The sequence below is a fragment of the Culex pipiens genome, chromosome 2 (genome assembly GCF_016801865.2).
Source record: "Culex pipiens pallens isolate TS chromosome 2, TS_CPP_V2, whole genome shotgun sequence".
In the NCBI taxonomy this organism is placed as follows: domain Eukaryota; kingdom Metazoa; phylum Arthropoda; class Insecta; order Diptera; family Culicidae; genus Culex; species Culex pipiens.
Genome location: NC_068938.1, coordinates 217,339,555 through 217,359,988, shown reverse-complemented (window position 1 = coordinate 217,359,988; position 20,434 = coordinate 217,339,555). Strand labels below are relative to the sequence as shown.

The 20,434-nt window shown below is 35.8% G+C and overlaps 1 protein-coding gene across 3 annotated transcripts in view; it reads right to left on the bottom strand.

Moving 5' to 3' along the window:
- LOC120432578 (cytochrome b5 reductase 4) overlaps window positions 1-20,434 on the bottom strand; it is a 98,685-nt gene that overhangs the window by 58,936 nt on the left and 19,315 nt on the right. For 2 of the 3 annotated variants that reach the window (XM_039597813.2, XM_039597812.2), the window contains exon 2: window positions 20,020-20,172. In XM_039597813.2, coding sequence (XP_039453747.1) covers window positions 20,020-20,152 — 133 coding nt within the window. In that variant the 5' untranslated portion in view covers window positions 20,153-20,172. Of the gene's footprint in view, window positions 1-12,755; window positions 13,423-17,464; window positions 17,670-20,019; window positions 20,173-20,434 lie in introns of those variants that run through there. The other variant, XM_039597811.2, reaches the window with a different exon arrangement.

The following is a 20,434-nucleotide window of genomic DNA, read 5'->3' as shown; positions in this document are numbered from 1 at the left end:
CGTTCGCAACGACAAAATTTCTTAACCAGTCGTCGGAAGGAAATAGTTGTGGCAGTTGCTTACCGCAAATTTTCGGCAAATTTATGAGGAAATAATTGAGTTTTGTGGTGGAAGAAGGAACTTGCTTGTAACATAATCTTGAAGAGGTTTTGCAGAGCAGAAAGTTTAACCTCGGAATTTGAGTTTGAGATTGGATTACTTTCTATGTTTTATGAAGAGTGAATCAGACAGTGTTAGAGACTCTTGACACGCAAGCTTGTTGTTCAACTGACGGCACTGGAACCAATTGGTACAAGTTAGCATTGTTTATATTATTATGGTTTCGAATCAAATGCCAGTATAACATTTTTTTTTACTTTTTGCCGACAATACAGTTTGAAAAAAAAAAAACAATTTGTTATCATATCAATTCAATTTTGTGAAAACAAGATTGACAGTGATTCAGATATTTAAATTAAGTGATTGCGACATAAAAAATTGGTAAAATTTATTTTAAGGTTTCCCTTTACTCTACAAAATTTCCCAATTAGTCAGAGAACAAAATAAAAGGTATTATTAAATAAATACATTTCCATTTTTTTTTTTGTTTTTTATGTTAAATTGGGAAACTTTTGAATGTTAGGACCAGATTGGAAATAGACGTAATGCTTTTGAAAACAAAAAAAAACGTTTTAATTAATTTATTGTCATTTTTATTTTTTACGGTATCGTAACCATAATGAAGTATTCAGCATATGGAACTGCTTGTTTAAATTTATTGTAAACAAGGTTAAACTGGTACAAATTTTATTACAAGTTTTTGTATCCCCCCCCCCCCCCTTCAAAGTTGTCTAAAAAAAATCAGAGGGCAAAAAAATATTTTTTCAAAAAACTTCTAAATTTCAGTCGACATTTAAATGCAATCAGCTGAAATCAATTTAAAATGCATTCCCCTGCGTTTAGAATCATTTTGTTATTCTATGTTTATTATCGCAAAAAGTTTTTTTTGCTAAAAGTTTTGTTATCGTCAAATCTTACATTTTTTGAAAACTAATGATTGCAAAACAACTGAACTATAGTAAAATGCATTTTGAAACACTTTTTCCATGCAAATGTTTAAAACATGGTTTGTTATTACAATATTTAATTTTTTTTTGCAAATTTGAAAGCTTTATTCATTAACAAATTTGAATGTAATTATGCCATTTTTCGATTAGATTGTAAAAAATTGAAATGTGTTAAAATCAAAAATGAAAAAAACAAAAAAAGGAATGAAAAGTTTTAAAATTTGCATTTTTGAAGGATTTTTCAATGTTTTTTTACAATTTAAATTGCTCTAATATCGTTATTATTGATTTAAAGAAGGCCTCTTTACTTTACTTTACTTTACTCCAGGTTCCCAATTTCGAGAACAAATGTTCACGATTTTTGGAATTGATTTTTATCCTTGTGGACGTAGTCTTGCTGATATATTTAAAAAAAGATTTTCATAAAATATACAGAATTTAATGATCTGTACATGATACCCAAGGCTCGGATAAGTCTATTCAGCAATTCAAAACGAAAACAGCACGATTCGAAAAAAAAGTTCTCCGATTGGGCTCAAAAACTTTCTGGAGGTTCCCCAATGGGGGGTGACCAATGCCGTGTTAGGGTGGTCCGAAAAATTGTAATTTTCGTCGATTTTCGCAAAAACCACATTCTCAACAAAATCATAACTCGGCGCCATTTCAACCGATTTTAGCTGTCTTGAACGTCAACGAAAGGTCATTAGGCTTTTAAGGAAAAATATTTAAAGGTTCAAAAATCTAGCCTAACATTTGAAAATTTCGTATGAAATCTTAAAATGATGTTTTGAAGTTCTCGGGACCAAAGAGCCTATGTCTGAAGATCTTTTCATCGGATTCCTCTGAAAATTTTAAATTAAATATGAAAAAAAAAAAATAAAGTTGTTATTACAGGATTCCGAGATACGATTTTTTGAAAATGATAACTGAGTTTTTCGACGCGCCACTCGCAAAAACGAGAAAATGACGAAAACGAAGAAAAATCGACTTTTTGCCTTCCTCACCTTACTGAGGAAAGGCTATAAAATCACTCGAAAAATGAACTTCTCAATCAGACCTCCTAGACCCACCTTCATGTATACCTGTCGACTCAGAATCAAATTCTGAGCAAATGTCTGTGTGTGTGGTGGGATATTGATCAAAAAATTGTCACTCGATTATCTCGAGACTGGCTAAACTGATTTTGTCCGTTTTGGCCTCATTCGATCCGTCTTGGGGTCCCATAAGTCGCTATAAAAAAATATAAAGTTTAGTTAAGTACTTCAAAAGTTATGCTAAGAAACAGTTTTGACTAAAGTTTGGAAGATTGTAAAAAGGGTGGTTTTTGTAAGAAAACCCGTCATGTTATACATTTTTAGAAAGGTATTTGATAGACCTTTCCAACGCATACAAAACATTGAAGATCTGATAATCCTATCAAAAGTAATAAGAACTTAAGTGTTATTTATGATCTTTTTGGAGGCCGGATCTCAAATATTTTTACGAAAACGTTGTCCGGATCTCTCATCCGACCTATCGTTATTAAGTAATCAAAAGACCTTTCCAACGCGTCCAAAACATTGAAGATCTGACAACCCTATCAAAAGTTATAAGCACTTAAGTGTTATTTATGCACTTTTGGAGGCCGGATCTCAAATATTTTGATGAAAACGTTGTCCGGATCTCTCATGCGACCTATCGTTAGATAGGTAATCAAAAGACCTTTTCAACGAGCACGAATTGGATTGAAGATCTGACAACACTATCATAAGTTGTAAGCACATAAGTGCCCTGCAATATGAAGATCTGACTACCCAATCTAGTGGTATGAATAATGAGTCTAATTGATATAACACTGAAAAACATCACCCTGTCTATTTTGGATAGCACCCTTTAAATCTTTAAATGTGAGGAAGGCCCCAACCACCCTAGGGTGGATTAAGTAACGTTTTTTCACTAAAACTGCAATTACTTTAAAATTTGAGCGATGACTTATTTCCGTAATTGAAAGACGCAACCCAACGCATTTTAATTACAATTACAATTTTAAATTACAATTTTCAGTCTAGGATCGTTTCTTTTGTAGTTTTGGGGGAAAAATGGTTTGTTTTATTTGTAGATATTTGTGTATGTTTTAATCAGGCACCACATGCTAGCTTTAAGTTTTTTGAAGGTTTCAACTGAAATCTAGTATTACATAGCTTAGTAATACGCTAATTTTTTTTCTGGATTTGCATTTTTTTTCAAAATGTTTAAGACACATTCGACCTATCATCCAAAACGTTTGTCAATTGAGAAGTTAAGTTGAGTTTTTTTTAACTGAGCAAAGCAACATATAATCGTTGTTTCAATTTAATAGCTTTTTCTTTTCTGCACTGCTTTTTCTGTCTTTTGTGAACCGAACTAAAAAGTGGTGGTATAAAAAAGAACAAAATAGAAAAAAAACCTATTTTGGGTGTTCAATAGAGGATTCATATTACTTATTCAGGAAAATCATGTCGCAATTCTCTGACAACAGACCACAATTTACTGACATTTTTGGAAAAACGATTCTCTACAATTCAGGATTTTTCTAGAAATCACCAACTTTTATCGTTTAAATTCCGTTTTATGTATAAAAGTTGTTGAACTTATGTATAATTAAATCATAAATTTTAAATAATTGATGTTTTTTCCCTAAAACAAAAGCAACGTTTAATCGCACCCGAACCATGGTGTCCCATTTACGTCAACAACCTCCATCCACAATCAACGCTTTTCCGGCTGTTTTCGGTTCCGTTTTCCATCTCGTAACCCCCCTGAACACCCAGCCCGCGCGTGTTAATACGTATCTATTTATAGAATATCCCGGGTGTGTACATCGATATAAACATACACAATCACACTAGGGTGATCAAGGAACGTCTGAGTGGCACAAAAAGTGGATTCGGTGATGACCACCCTAACGAATGTGTGGCTCTATGCCACCCCGAGGAGGACCACAAAGTCGAAACCTTTACACGTCCATTTTACGCTCCATTGAGCATATGGGAGTGTGTGTTGTGTGTGGATGGGGTTGCACAGTAAAAAAATAACTCGCGTGATAAGGGGATTGAACCCGGGAGCGTGGATTAGCAAGTACGCGCGAGCGGTTTCGGCCGTCTACAAAAATATGATATGAAGTGGCTTTTGTGGTGATTTTTTTTAGCGTGTATTAATTTTTCATAAAATATGAACACGCGTAAAGCGCCAGAGAGCCAATATCGTTTCTTATTGGATGAAAGCAAATCATCACTTGGGGCTTTCGGTTAGAATTTGGTGAATTATTGAGCACCCTCGAGAGAGACTTGTTTCAGCTTAAATTTGAGAACATTTTTCACAATTTAACTGGTTTCGCTGTAGTCATAGGTGGTAAAGTAAATAAAAACTTTTCACCTGCTGTTTTGCCCCATCTGTGGCCATAAAAACTTGTCAACATTAAAGTCCTGTTGAGAAAAAAAACTGCATGATGGAGAGTCTCCCAGATTTCCAGGAAAGTTCCACATTCAAGGGTGGGTTGAAGAGAGGAAACAAAAAAAAAGTACGCTTTCACCCAAGTGAGTGCTTTACTTCCCCACCCATCAAGCCTTAAAGTAAGTACTTGAACTTTTTTATGGCCATTTTACCCCTTTCGTCCCCCATCCTTCCTTGCAACTTTGTTCGCTAGAAGGCACAGTGGGAAAATTTTGATTTTTTAACTTTCATTTTCTAAACTTTTAAGAAATATAAATTTAAGTAAATTTTAAAATTGTTTAAAATAATTCTAAAAAATTAAAATTTACAAGCATAAAAATAGGGGCGTCCCACCTCATCAGAAACAGCTGCTGGTTGCAACTTAAATGTTTGCCGTGGTTAAAAGCTTGCTGAAGTCGCGGTGGTAATGATAGTGCAAAGACTGCCAACCAAAATGTTATGCTTTCCAAGTTTGCTCGCTGCACTGCGGCTGCTGACCTGAACATAATTGTGTGCCAAATGGCGGGAAATGGCAACAAAAAAAAAGCTGCACTCTCTTATCTTATGCTAATTAAATGTGTTTTCTGTGCTAATGAATGGTGAGTTCTTGGAAGGAACGAAAAAACTGTGTTGTGGGTGCTCTGTTTCCCAGGAGAACATAAAATGCAACGTGATAATACAAAGACCATTATCTTCATTAATCTGTCTTTGCTTGTTTTTAATCCCATCTAGTAGAAGGGTATTCCCCGGAAAAAAACAAGCTGAAAAATATGGTATCCTTCCAAGAAGATTTCGCCAAATTTAATTTTAAAAAAAAAAAAAATCCTTCTTAAAACGACTCATCCCTCCTCCTTCAACTCGGTTTCAAATTTCAACCATTTGCGAAGAATTTCCACCAAGAGCTAACCTCTAATCATGTGGTTGCGTTGGCTTGGTTCCAGCGTGTGGGGGAAAGAGCGGGGGTCGTGTTGAAGTTGGGGTTAAGTTTCACTTTGTTTTCCTGCTTCCCTCAAGACCAGAGACCACCTCTCACCTTTTCCAGGCCAATTGGCCCCGGATGTCTAAGAAGTAGCAGCAGAGAAGAGTGGGAAAGTGATGGACGAGCTTTCAGGAAATTATACTTGCAGAGTTGTGAAAAATTTATATTTCTTTAGAAAAAACGTAGATCGAAAATTTAAATTGAAATATGTAGAAATTTTCGATGACAATTTTTTTTCAAACATCTTATTTTTTTGGTAAATTGGCCACCTCTGGTCATAGGGGGTTAAGAAACTTCGAGTGGCATGTGACTTTGGGCCTCGGAAACACCATCCTAGAAATATGATCTAGCTTGTGTGGGCTGGCTGGTACGGTCTCTTATCTTAATGATAGCAATCATTCATCAATCAATCATGGCGTGTGGCAGGGAGAGTGGGAGTAATTATGCGTGCTTTGTCATAGAGAAATAAAAGCAATAAAGCTTAAATCTGGAGTTTTTTTTTTAAATGGTTCAATAAACCAAATTTTTAGTTTTTGCTTTCTGGGTGTTTTTGAAACCGCCTTGAGTCAGGGGTATTGAAAAACACTCAAAAAGCAAAATCAAAAAATTTGGTTTATTGGACCGTTTCAAATAAAAATCTCCAGAAATTTCGGCCACTCTCCAAATCTTGGAATTTCCAATTAATAATTTCTTTTTCTACGGATATATAATTTGCTAAAGATGCTAATGTAGGGATTATCTATAAAAATGTTATATTTGTTTTTGGAACCAATATTGCAAATTATAGAAATATGAGTATTTTCAAAACATAAGTTCTTAAACTCAAACTCAAAAGTAGAGAAAATCCAACCAAATTCACGTTATTTGATAAACATATGGTAAATTATGAACATCTAAGTCTTTAAAAAATGCGATTAAAACATAATGATTTATTTAAAAGCTTCCAGAGTCTGTATTTTCTGCCATTATGGTGAACTACGTCGTGTCAGGGTGGTTCGAAAATAGCTTTTTGGTAGATTTTTGCTAAACCACATTTTTTCAAAAACATGAATTTTCGTCGTTTCAAACGGTTTTAGCTGTCTTTTACGCATATTGGGCTTTCAAGCAAAAAACAAAAAAAAAACGAGGATCTTAAATTCTTGAATATTTGGAAACTATTAAAAAATGCCGTTTTGACGGTGTCTCGACCAAAGAGCCTATGTATATTTTTACTGGATTCTGGATTTACTTGAAATTTTAAATAAAATATAAAAAAGGGCTTGCTGAAAAAACAAAATAACAAAAACGGAAAGAAATCTACTTTATCCACTAAACTTAGGTTAAATAATAAATAAAAGGTATGCCCAATACTTTGTGGGGTACTAAAAAACATTTCTCATTTTTTTAGAAATCATTTCACCCCAACAATTGAATTTGTTTCTAGCTTTGTAAATGTAAAAGTAAAAATTTATATGGACCTTCCAAATCATATTTTATAATGTTAGGTCACAGTATTTATAGCATTTAGCATTTTGATTTTCGAAAAAATAATATTTTTTAGATTCATTCTTTCAGATTGAGCATTCTTCTGCTATTTTTTTATTTTTGGAAAAAAAAATAGATTGAAGTCTGTCCACAGTAGGAGCTGAATTGTAGAGGGGGACAGCAAACTTTTCATCTTAAGAAATGAAAAATCTTACCTTTTTTGTGGTTAAAAAAAATGATTCATCTTGAGGAATGAAAAAATGGTTTTCTGTTCTTTTCATTTTTGGGTCACAGTTTTATAGGAAAAGATTTAGCTGTTTTTTTACTTTTATTCACAAAATAATTTTAATATATTAAAATATTATTTTTTTCAATTTTAAAACATTAAAATCATTAGAAAAGGTAAGATTGTATTGAATACTAACACAAAAAATAAAATTAAAATCTTCAAAATACAAGTTACAAGCAAGCGAATTTTCTTCACTCACAAAAGAGAGAGGAGACGAAACACGCAAAAGAAAATTGCTCCCGAACATCCCAAAGTAAATTAATCAGTTGAAGATTTGTTTGTGAATTTTGTTGTTAGCACCACTTAAAACTACAGTTAAACCTCGCATATGCAACTCATATGGGGGTTTCTTATGCGAAGCACGCATATGCGAGGTACAGAGCTTATGGGATTTTGGCTATATGGGAGACATGGCCTATATTGTTATAAAAAATCATCTTAACTATGCAAATTTATAGTGTTTTGGAATCGTTATGAAGTCAGCTATACAGCTACACCAAATTTACAACGTTTACGATGTTCTAGGTCATCCGAAACTTCCTCAAGTTAAGGCCTATGTGCCTATGTGACTGTGGTTTTTGACCTCAGATCATATCCATGTAGCCTCAGGGAGGTTCAGGGACTAGTCTACCGATATGTGGTGATGTTCTAGGTCTTCTGTAGAGTCCCGGGAGTAACGGCCGATGGGTCTACTGCCCTAACAAGACAGATGTCGGAGGTTTTTGACCTCAGATCATATCCAGGTAGCCTCAGGGAGGTTCAGGGACTAGTCTACCGATGTGTGGTGATGTTCTGCGTCTTCTGTAGAGTCCCGCGAGTTACACAGCTAAAAAAGTAGTAATCCAGCTGCGTGTAAAAGACCTGGGTGTAAAATAAATATTGCATTATTTTATGCAATGTTATGTGATTTTACACCTTGAAATATGTAGCCCATCAGTATGGGAAACCTACTTGACCAAAATGTCAAGCTCATATATGCTTTTATCCTTACAGATTTTCATTGGTCTGATGGCCGAGTGGGCTAAGGCGCCAGTCCTTACTGTTGGTGCTGGGTTTGAATCCCGTCGGTTGCAACTTTTTTTTGAGTTAGCAAAAATTTTACATGCAGTGTGTAATATTAAGTGTTTATTTTGACGAAGGTGATGTGCATGCTTTTGCATGCGATTATATGTACCATCGGATTTTTTGCTGTGTACGACCGATGGGTCTACCGCCGTAACAAGATAGAGGTCGATGGTTTTTGAGCTCAGATCATATCCGGATAGCCTCAGGGAGGTCCGGGGACTAGTCTATCGATGTGGTGATGTTCTGCGTATTCTGTAGAGTCCCGGGAGTTACGGCCGATGGGTCTACCGCCGTAACAAGATAGAGGTTGGAGGTTCTAAGTCATCTGTAGAGTTCTGGAAGTTACGGCCGGAAAATCTACCGTCGTTAAAAGGCAGAGGTCGGTAGTTTTTGACTAGTTCAGGGACTAGTCTTCCAGAATGTGGTGATGATCGGGGTCTTCTGAAGAATTCCAGGAGTTACGGTCCATTAGTTTACTGCCGTAACAAGACAAAGGTCGTAAGTTTTATAACAGGCTCATCCGGATACCTTCAGCGAATTTTGGAGACTCTGGAGTTACGGCCTTAGTGTCCGTAACCCCAGGAACTCTACAGATGACCTTGAACATCTTGAGATATACGTTTACTAGTCTCCGAACCTCTTTGAAGCTATCCGAATAGAATCTGAGGTCAAAAACCTCCGACCTCTATCTTGTTACGGCGGTAGACCCATCGGTTGTAACTCCCGGGACTCTACAGAAGACCCAGAACATCACCACATATCGGTAGACTAGTCCCTGAACCTCCCTGAGGCTATCCGGATATGATCTGAGGTCAAAAACCACCGACCTCTATCTTGTTACGGCGGTAGACCCATCGGTCGTAACTCCCGGGACTCTACAGAAGACCCAGAACATCACCACACATCGGTAGACTAGTCCCTGAACCTCCCTGAGGCTATCTGGATATGATCTGAGGTCAAAAACCACTGACCTCTATCTTGTTACGGCGGTAGACCCATCGGTCGTAACTCCCGGGACTCTACAGAAGACCCAGAACATCACCACACATCGGTAGACTAGTCCCTGAACCTCCCTGAGGCTATCTGGATATGATCTGAGGTCAAAAACCACTGACCTCTATCTTGTTACGGCGGTAGACCCATCGGTCGTAACTCCCGGGACTCTACAGAAGACCCAGAACATCACCACATATCGGTAGACTAGTCCCTGAACCTCCCTGAGGCTACATGGATATGATCTGAGGTCAAAAACCACAGTCACAATCGCTACCTCATACTTGTACGGCGGTGAACACATAGGCCTTAACTTGAGGAAGTTTCGGATGACCTAGAACATCGTAAACGTTGTAAATTTGGTGTAGCTGTATAGCTGACTTCATAACGATTCCAAAACACTATAAATTTGCATAGTTAAGATGATTTTTTATAACAATATAGGCCATGTCTCCCATATAGCCAAATTCCCATAAGCCCTGTACCTCGCATATGCAACTCTTGCGACAAAACCGAATCAGGTGGAATGACTCGTATATGCAAAGTTGCATATGCGAGGCGCTCTTATGCGAGGTTTGACTGTATTTATTTAAGAGGCAGTTTTTTGTAAATATTGCTCGGTTTGTTTTAGAGGTCGTATCGAGGTGCTCCGATTTGGATGAAACTTTCAGCGTTTGTTTGTCTATACATAAGATGAACTCATGCCAAATATGAGCCTTCTACGACAAAGGGAAGTGGGGTAAAACGGGCATTGAAGTTTGAGGCCCAAAAAACATGAAAAATCCTAAAATTGCTCCTATTTGCGTAAAACTTCATCATTTCCAACTCTCTTAGATGCATTCGAAAGGTCTTTTGAAGTACTTCAAAATGAGCCATTGACATCCAGGATTGGTTTAACTTTTTCTCATAGCTTTTGCAAATTACTGTTAAAAATGGATTTTTTTAAAACCTTAATATCTTTTTGCAACAGCCTCCAACACCCATACTCTTCTCATAGTTTTTCGATTTTTCTATAACAAACATTTTACAACGTCAGTTTTTGCCCTGTAGGCTTCCATAGCGGCACTGTTTGGTCTCAATTTTGTCATATTCGGAATGCTTGGAAAATTTCACGTTATGTAGAAGTATTGGAGTTGTAAATTTGATTTGAAAAAGTACCATTTAGAATCAATTAAAATATTTTTTAACAATTTGTTGGATTAGGGGTAAAACAGGTTTTCGCCTACTTGATACAGCATTTGACGTATTGATCACAGGGTAAATAAGATCTATTTCTTTTTTCAAAAAATGTTTTATTTAATTATTTTTTAAATCAAATTTTTAACTCCAATACTTCTACATAACGTGAAATTTTCCGAGGATTCCGAATATTAGAAAAATGAGACAAAAAAGTGCCGCTATGGAAGCCTACAGGGCAAAAACTAACGTTGTAAAATGTTTGTTATAGAAAAATCGAAAAACTATGAGAACAACTGCGATTGAAAAAAGTTATTACCGTAGGCTTATAGTCCATGAAATTCCCTAACTTTTGAATTATAAGAGTATGGGTGTTGGAGGCTGTTGCAAAAAGATATTAAGGTTTAAAAAAAACAATTTTTAACAGTAATTTGCAAAAGCTATGAGAAAAAGTTAAACCAATCCTTGATGTCTATGGCTCATTTTGAAGTACTTCAAAAGACCTTTCGAATGCATCTAAGAGAGTTGAAAATGATGAAGTTTTAGAATTTTTCATGTTTTCTGGGCCTCAAAATTCAATGCCTGTTTTACCCCACTTCCCTTTGTCGTAGAGGGCTCATATTTGGCATGAGTTCATCTTTGGAGACAAACAAACGCTGAAAGTTTCATCCAAATCGGAGCACCTCGATACGACCTGTTACATATTGATGAAAAACTCGCTCTTAATTTTTTTACACGCATTGCCCATCTATAAAAAGTGACAGGTCATTTTTTGACGTGCGTCGTTACACTTGCTAGTGTAGAAGTGAAATAGATGTTCCGCTGTCGATTTTTTTAGATTCGTTTTACGGATTTTTCGTGCGCTAGAGAAAAGAGCCATGTTTTGTTCTGATTTTTTCATCCGATTTTTTCTCATCATGTCATGTCAAAAGATTTTCTTCTGATGATGATTTTGCTATCGCTGCGAGTATCTTCAATACTTCAAATTTACTCAATAAATAAATCAAGTATTCATTCTCGTGATCACCAATTTGCACATAGATAAAGTATGCAAAAAATTAACATAAAAAGACTCCAAAATGGGCAATCTGTTGACGAAATAGATAGAAATTACCATATTTTCGTTGGGATCAAATAACCGAGTAAATGTTTGCCAAGGAACTACAATAACTTTCAGCACCAAATTGAAAAAGGGGACTATTAAGAGGATCACCCATAATGGATTCATGTGTTGGCGTCGAGCAAATAAAACCCTTTATAATCACTTCCTCCCGGTGAGGGGACACTCCCTATGTCACCGTATGGTGACTGTTTTTTTTATGACGTTGTTGGTGTGCTTCTTATGGGCAGTCACGTCCACGTTATTTTCCCACTTCTTTTCTCTGCTCTCAGTGTTGAATTTTCCGATTTCTACTTAAAGCTTTCCGTGCTTCTTCGGTGCGCGCGGTCGAGCGTTAAATTTTCCATCGTGTTACACACACTCTTAACGTGAGTTCAAGCAGACTAGGGGATACGTGACCTAGACCTTCGGAGCACTCGAGAGAGTGTCTTCCGGTACGAGGTTCGTGATGGGTCACCCGAGCTAGGTGGAGTGGGAGTTAATCCCACTAATATCTAAACAATGACGTGGTCTGTCCCAGGTGGGAGGTTGTTGACACCTTGGCAGGTACCGGAAGAAGAGTGATGGTGTATTGGTGTAGCTCTAGTTGGGAAGAGAGAAGAAGACGACGTCGATACCGGTAATTAATCATGCTTCCGGTTGTGCCAATAAAGTGGAAGACGTTCTGAGCTGGTCCAGGTAATTCCCAATCAAACGTTTTGCTAAGCTACTTGATTACTTTGTTGCAGGGTTGCTTCATTAGATGGTTGATTGAGCGTTGATTGGAAGCTGGTACGTGTGGCCAATTCTGACGAATTGCCAATAGCAAAGCATTTCAATTAAGTTAGATTAATAGTGAGTAAATTGTGTTTTGATTGCTTTCTTAACTGAGAAAATCACGTATTAATTGCTATCATTGATTATGTAGCTGTTTTTTTTTCAATTTTTCAACAGTGTTTTCAAAAGATTTGATTGAAACCCCAAACTTTCTTTCTTTCTTCAAAGTCGATATTCAGTCACCAAAAATGCTCATCGCTCAAAAACATTTCCCAGGATTAATGGCGATGAGGTTGTTGAATTGTTGAAGTAACTTTCTCCGAAACGTCATGACCAACTCACGACTTCACCACCCACCGAATTAAATTCCTTTGTTTCCCTCCCAATTAAAGGTTAAGCTTCCCACAAAATACTCACCTTCATCACCATCTTCTTCCAGCTGTCTCTCCGGTTTCCACTCTTCACCGTCCTCCTCATCACCTTCCCCCACTCCCTTAACCTGCTCGGAGGAGCTTTTCACTTTCACTTTCGCCGCACTTTTCTTTGCGGCCACCACCGCCAGGAATGTCCGCCTCTTGCCACTCTTGACCGCCTTCTGGTCACCGTTTCTGGAGACCACCGATTCGGCGTCGTCTGCTGCAGCTTCGCCGTCACCATTGTTGACATTTTTCCGTTTAAATAGTTTCAACCAGCTGCAAAAGCTCATACTGATGCACCAACAGAGGTCGCTGGACGGGTGCTGGAATGCGCCCAACAGTATGCAACCTCTTTTCGGGGGGAGAAGACGCCAGGTGACGCTGCGGAGATATCGAACGACACGGTGGCGTGGATTTTGCTGGTAAAGGGTGATAGTTTTACCACTTTCCTCGGGCAGACGAGAGTATCGATTTTCCGGTTTTGGGGAGGCTTTCACTGAATCGTCAACTGTGGTGACGTCGACGGAGTGGATTCTGGTGGCATTAGAGTCCAATGTTTGGGATGTTTTGAGGACATTTCGCAGTGAACGTTGCCAGTTGAATTGATGTTTGCTTTGTCACCATTGTTAAAAAGGTTCATTGTGTAGATTTTGAGTTCACTTTATTCACTGTTTGGATTGTCAGATTTCATGAAAAATTAAAATAGGTTTTGGGTCGAAACTCCATCAATTTTAGGAAAGTTTTACCCAATGAAACTATCTTTCTCTTCAATCTTGTCTTCAACTTCCCCAAACATACTATTTCCCCCCTCCGAGATCCAATGATTTATTCAAATGTGTGAATTCGTGTCACTGTTATCAGCTAACCCCGATAACGTCAGCATTTCCTGATTGTGTTTTCCTTCACCACCGAAGGCGTCGAAATAGAGCGAAGTTTCGTCCCGTTGTTTAGCAATGCTGGCTGTCCATTTCACCCCCACTTCCGGAAACCCAGCAGTGCACACGCTTTTTATAGCCAGACGTGACAAATTTATTGCTGATGGAGAAAAAGTTTTTCTTCTTTGTCCCGTTTTATCACCAACCATTCGTCATGCATATTGTGAGATCTTGAAATAGGAGGAGGAAAAATAGTTTTTCCTACCACCCCGGCGGACGTGTTTTATCTGATTGGTTTGCATCTGGCATTCCGTCACAGCGCACCGGAAACCGGAAACTTGACGGTGGAGAGCCGCACTTTGGAACGTGCCGCGAACCCGTTTGCTTGGCAAGTGATCAAATTAAGTTTTAACAATTGAAATTTAGAGTTCCACAAATGGAGCAATTTTTGAAAAAGGTTGGTTTTTGCATAACACATCCATGTCTACCACTACAACACCGAATTTAATTATTAGTGAAACTAACTAAAAATCGATTACCATTTCTTAGAGGCATTCCTGGGTATACAAGCAGTTTAATTCTTTAAAAAAAATACAAAATGTAATGATTTGTTACGTTTTTCAGTAAAAATGTCTTTAAGTTCTTTTAACCAAAATTTGAATCACAATGATCGTTCTTGAACATTTTATAGTTTTTTCACCTCCTTTAAAATTATTTTAGATCCTAGAAGATTTTCCTCAATAAAATAGCAAATACAAATAGCAAAATTTTCGAAAGAAATAAGATTTTCATAATTTGCAACTTGGGTATAAAACGGAGCGAAATTGTGTATGCTTTTAAACTTTATTAGAGTTTTTTTATTCTATAATTTTAACAAAATACCGTTTTTATTCAAAAATACTCAAATTTTCAAAATTTGTAGTATGGGTATCAAATGAAGCAAATTATGTAAGCATTTTCACTTTATAAAAGTTTTTTTTGTAGTTCAAAATTAAAATCTTCACAAAATACCTTTCTTTCTAAAATTTAAAAAAAAATCTAAATTTGCAATATGGGTATCAAACGAAGCGAAGTTTGTTATGCATTTCAACATTATTAGAGTTTATTCTGAAAATACTAAAATATTCACAATATACCGTATTTTTCGCAAGTACTTAAAATTTCATAATTTGCAATATGAGTATCAAACGAAACGAAATTTGGTATGCATTTTCATTTTTTTTAAACTAAAATTAAAAAAATACCGTATTTTTCCGAAATTACTTGAATTGCAAACTTTAAAGATATTAAACGAAGCAAAATTTGATATGAAGCATACACGATTTCAGTGTATGCATGGAGCATGCAAAATTTCGCTTCGTTTGATACTAAATTATGAAAATTTCAGTACTTTTGAAAAAATAGCTATTTTGTAAAAATATTAGTATTTTCCAAAAAAATTCTCCAATAATGTGAAAAAGCATACAATATTTCGTTTCTTTTGATAACAATATTGAACATTTTGATTTATTAATTTTTTTGAAAAAAAATATGGTTTTTGTGAAAATTGTAGTATTTTCCAAATAAATACTCTAATAATGTGAAAAATCATACAACATTTCGCTTTGTTTGATACCCATGTTGAAAATTTTAAACATTTTCGAAAAATACGGTATTTTGTGAAAATTTTAGTATTTCCCAAATAATTACTCTAATGATGTGAAAAAAGCATACAACATTTCGCTTCGTTGAAAACCCATGTTGTAAATTATGAAAATTTGAGTACTTTCGAAAAAATACGGTATTTTGTGAACAATTTTGAGTACCGTAATCATGGTGACTTTTTATCAGGGGATGAGATTGTATTTTTGTATGACCCAATGTCACGCCTGACGACGGTATTTATAGTTTTAAACTTACTACATTTTCAAAAAAGATATTCTTAGTGAAAGAATTGCAATTTAACATAATATAGTTGAATAAAGTCAACTTTAGAAAGATCGATAGATCATCGTTATCGTCGGGACGATAACGAAACTAAATTGAAAATGTAACGCCCATTTTTTAAAGTTTTGAAGCAACAATATATAAAAAATTTTTTGTTTGTACCGAAAATTAGCCAAATATCAATGAATTTATGAAAATATTTGTTTCCTCGAATGTTTTATGTCTATTTCTCATCTTACAAAATTCAAAATTCGCAAAAGTCCTAAAGGTTACAATACAAAAATAAACGTTGGACAATGTATTTCAAATAGTTAACAATCATTTGTACTTGTTTGTTTACTTTCCAGCAATAACTATTTTTTTGGGGAATTTTTGAAAGGGGGAGGAGGACAAAAACATGAAATTAAATTAGCAATGGCCTAAAGTTCTTTTTAATAGCAAATTTGATTTAGCTACAAAAACCAATTACCGCTATTTCGATATATTTCAAAATTCGAATCGCTGGAACCCGACTCTGCACCATCATGCAGTATGGCTCGAAACATGTATTTTTTAGTTAATAAATAATATAAAAAATATGGAAAATAGGTACCATCCATAAACCACGTGGACACTTCAAGGGGGGGGGGGGGGGGTTGGCGATTGTCCACGATCCATACAAAAAAGTTTTTTTGTATGGACAATTGTCCACGAGGGGGGGGGGGGGTTTAGATTCCCAAAAAAGTGTCCACGTGGTTTATGGATGGTCCTTTAAAAAAATGCATATTTTTGGAATCTAACCTTTGTGAAAAGAGTGAATAATAGAAATGGTAATTTTTTTATAGTTTTACTGTTTTTATCTGAATTTTGAAAAGTCCTAATTACAAATTTGCCGAAATGAGTTGACATAGTTTCATCCAAATAAAAAAATACAAAGGAAAATCGATGAGCGAAAACTTGTTACTGACCCTTAAATAAAAAAAAAAAATAACATTGAACACAGATCGTAACCAAAAATGAATTATGAAATGTATTACAAATCCACAAAATAAAACAGCCATTTATTTTTGATTTTTGATTTTGACTTCTGAGAAGTCTTTTAAAAAAAATCAATTTTTTTTGGTATCGAAATATGATAAAATATTGCAAGGGACCATCCATAAACCACGTGGACACTTTTTTGGGATTCTCAACCCCCCCCCCCCCTCGTGGACAATTTTGCATACAAAAAAACTTTTTTGTATGGATCGTGGCAATCGCCATACCCCCCCCTTCTGAAGAGTCCACGTGGTTTATGGATGGTCTCAAATTAATAAAAAAAAGGTTTGTGGTGGAGAGAACAATTTAAAAGTGAAGCAATTTTTTTTTCGAATTAAATCTTCTAGAAATTTACAAATTTCGTATTTGTACTTGACCAAAAGAACAGGTTTCTATAACGACCAATCATATTCTTCTCGGAATTGCTTCAAGTGAAAATGTTTTCAAACATAACGATTACACGATTCCCAAGAACATACCAAGCAAAAACAAAAGCAAAGCTCGTTCGAAAGGACTTGGCAAGTAAAAACAACACCTCCTTCCTCAGTTCTTCCTGCTCACAGTCAACACCAAGCAGCAGTCACAAACAAAAACAAACGCGTTCGCTCTTCTCGAATTTCACTTCTTCTTTGCAGTGCACTCTGCATCCTCTCTCTCTTTGGCACAAGCTCGCCAAAGTTCACTTCCAAGGATTCTCAAGGATGCACAACGCCATGGCACGAGGTAGTAGTGGCCTTGTTGACCAAGTGCTGCGATATAATTGATGCCCCACTGATTCGAAATTCAATTAAGGAGGATGAAGTTTGCGTTGGATCGTCGCCGCCGCCGGCATCACAATGTTTTCTCTCTTTTTCTGTGGGCAGCTGTTTTTCCGGAAGATTTTCTCACTCACGTGGAAAACTCGTACAATCCTTCGAGCAGAATCCGATTCTTGTTGCAAAAAAAAGGGGGGAAAACCTGGAGAACGCCCCGAGGCAGACGAATCGATCCACACAGAAAAAAGGATGGCACGAAAAAAAAAACCACGCGAGAAAACCGATTTTTTCGACTTTTCCGGGGTTGCGACAACCGGAACGACCCCGTTGGGATAGGTCCGAACTCGGGTCGCGACGAGCGAGCACTGAGCGGTGGAATGCTGCGTCACGTCGTGTTTTATACCAAATACCACCAAGAAGAACAAGATTGCCGGCCCGCTCGGGAGCTTTTACTTTGAACGTGTGTGTGAGTGTGTGTGGGGAAAAGCCGAAAGCTCTCGGCTCGGCCGCCATCCCGGAAGTGTGTGGCTCTGTTTCGGGAAGGGAATGCCGGAGCAAAACAAAAACAAAGAATCGTTTTTATCAATGAAAAGCTCCGCGCTTCGGGTGGTTTTCGGCTGGCAAGCGGTTGCATAACCGTTCGGGTAATGATGTTGGATGTTCTTTGGATGGGAAGAGCATAGACGAAAGGGAATTTTACACGCACACTAGTATATGTGTGAAAGAAAATGTTGATGTTGTCGGTTGCATAACGGGTTAGTGGAATGTGCTTGGCAAATAGTGGGGTATTATCGAAAAAAAATGGACAATTCGAGAACAAACTATGATTTTTTTGCAGATAATCATGTTTTCAGGAATCCAAAAAGAAAAATGGATTTTTTAGAAGATGCATTTTTCTTATGCATTGTAAAAAAAACTTTTTTCTTGAGAATTTTGTAAAAAAAATGTACAACGTTTCCTAATAACTTCTTTTCTATCATATTGATAGAATTTGATGATCCCTATCTAAAAAACCATTCATTAAAATATTAGCAAAAGCTCGCTCGATAAAATTGGACAAAACTTTACGGACCAAAATTAGGATTGTCATTTAAATAACTGAATGCGTTCAGTAAACTTTACGTTTGCTGAAATTTGGCAATGAAACAAAATCATTGCTGATAAATCAGTAAACCCTAAATCTATCAAACTGTAAAGTTATTCAGTGAAACTTTATTACTGAAATAAATTGCTGTGTAGGTACAAAAACATTTATCCAACTCAAAACCCTTCATCCATATGTGCAATTTTTAAAAGGAAATCAAAATAACATATTGCAATAAATATTGGAAGTAAATTTTAAAAACATTTAAGTATCTCTTGTACTAGTATTTCTTGAGATGTCAATTTAAAGTAAAATAATACATAAACTTTGAACAGCTTTCAAATTAACATGAAGAGATATTGCCTTAACCATTGAAAACATCATTGGCCCAATGGAATATTACTGTAAAAATCACGCTTAGAAAATGCAATATTTTACTTTTCCAAAATTAACAAATTTCAAGATAAATTTAAAAATACTAAATCAAAAAGTAGGTATCACCAAATGCGCAAAGTATTACCAACAGCGATTCCAGCAGAACCCTGATCAAAAGACGAACTCAAAATACCATGCTTCTCCACCGAAATGAGTTCTCAGTACATTTAGCTGGAGAAGCATGGTGCTCTACTGCCGCAATATTTTTTCGAAAATTTATTATTTTCCCGTATTCAGGAGGTAATTTTTAACAACATGTGTTCTACGAAAAACTTTACTTCTGTTGTTTTTGGTTTATCTTGTTTAATTTTTAGTATTTTTATTTGCTTTTATCATGTTTATTTTATATTTATTTTTGATATAACTAGGTTTATAGTACCACTTCCTATTATTATCTTTTGCTTTTTTTTTTATTTTTTTTTATGTTTTTACAGCCACTTTTTCATTTATTGCTTGTTTTTCACATTTTCTGCTATAGTCATTAAAAAAAAATAAAAATATTGCTTTAAATTAAAATTTTCATTGAAAAAAGTTTAACGTGTACAACGTTTATTCTTGTATTTTTTATTCACGATAATCTACATTTCTTGGCAGTAGCATAACTGTATAATATTGCATAAAGCATTTTATGATCCATTTTGCTTGAAAACTTTGAATATTGGACAAGATTTTTTTTTGTTTTTTTTGTGAACTATTTGGGCCGTTGCAAATATTTTTTAAAGTTTATGTCGCCCCCCCCTTCAAAATTGGTCTGAGAAATCAGGGGGCAAAAAAAATATTTTTCCATAAAACTTCAAAATTTCCATGAACATAGAAGTCTAATTAACAAAAAACAATCTAAAATGCATTTTTCTGCATTGATAATCTTATTTAGCATGATTGGGCTTGTTTAAAAATGTATTGAATTTTTATGAAATTTCAATGTTCAGCACCGCAAAAATATATATTTTTCGCAAAAAATAAAATTTTCGTCAATACTCAGATATTTTGGAAACTAATGATGGCAAAACAACTGGACAGATGTATAATGCATTTTAAAACACTTTTTTTCATTAAAATGTTGAAACCATGGCTCGTAATTTCTATTTTTATACTTTTTTTTTGCCCCTATTTTGAATATAGTTTGTTTTTAGGAAAGTTAATATTTTTTATGATTTTTTTATTTTCACATACCTGTTGCCGATCCTGTCGGCTGCTGCCTTGTTGAAGATTTGACTTGCGCAACCGGCGTTTTGATCGGAGACGTTGAAGCATTCTTCACAGTCTTTCCAACACTTGGCACCTGTAAACTGCTACTTCCTTCCATTTTTGAAAGAGTTAAGTTTTCTGTAAAAAAAATAAGAAACAAAAATTTCTAATTAATTACAACTCTTGACTGGTTTCTCCTATACGCTCCCACTCCTCTCAAAAAGAGTATTGTCCGTTTCTCTCAATTTCCCACGATCGATTCTCTCTGTTTTGTCGCATCTTCACTCTAAAACTTGTATTGCGCGTTTTGTCTCAAAAGCGCGCAACTTTTGTAGCGAAACCCCCAGAGCTGTCAAGTGGCCACTCACTAAATGGGTCGCTCACGATTGCAAAATATTTT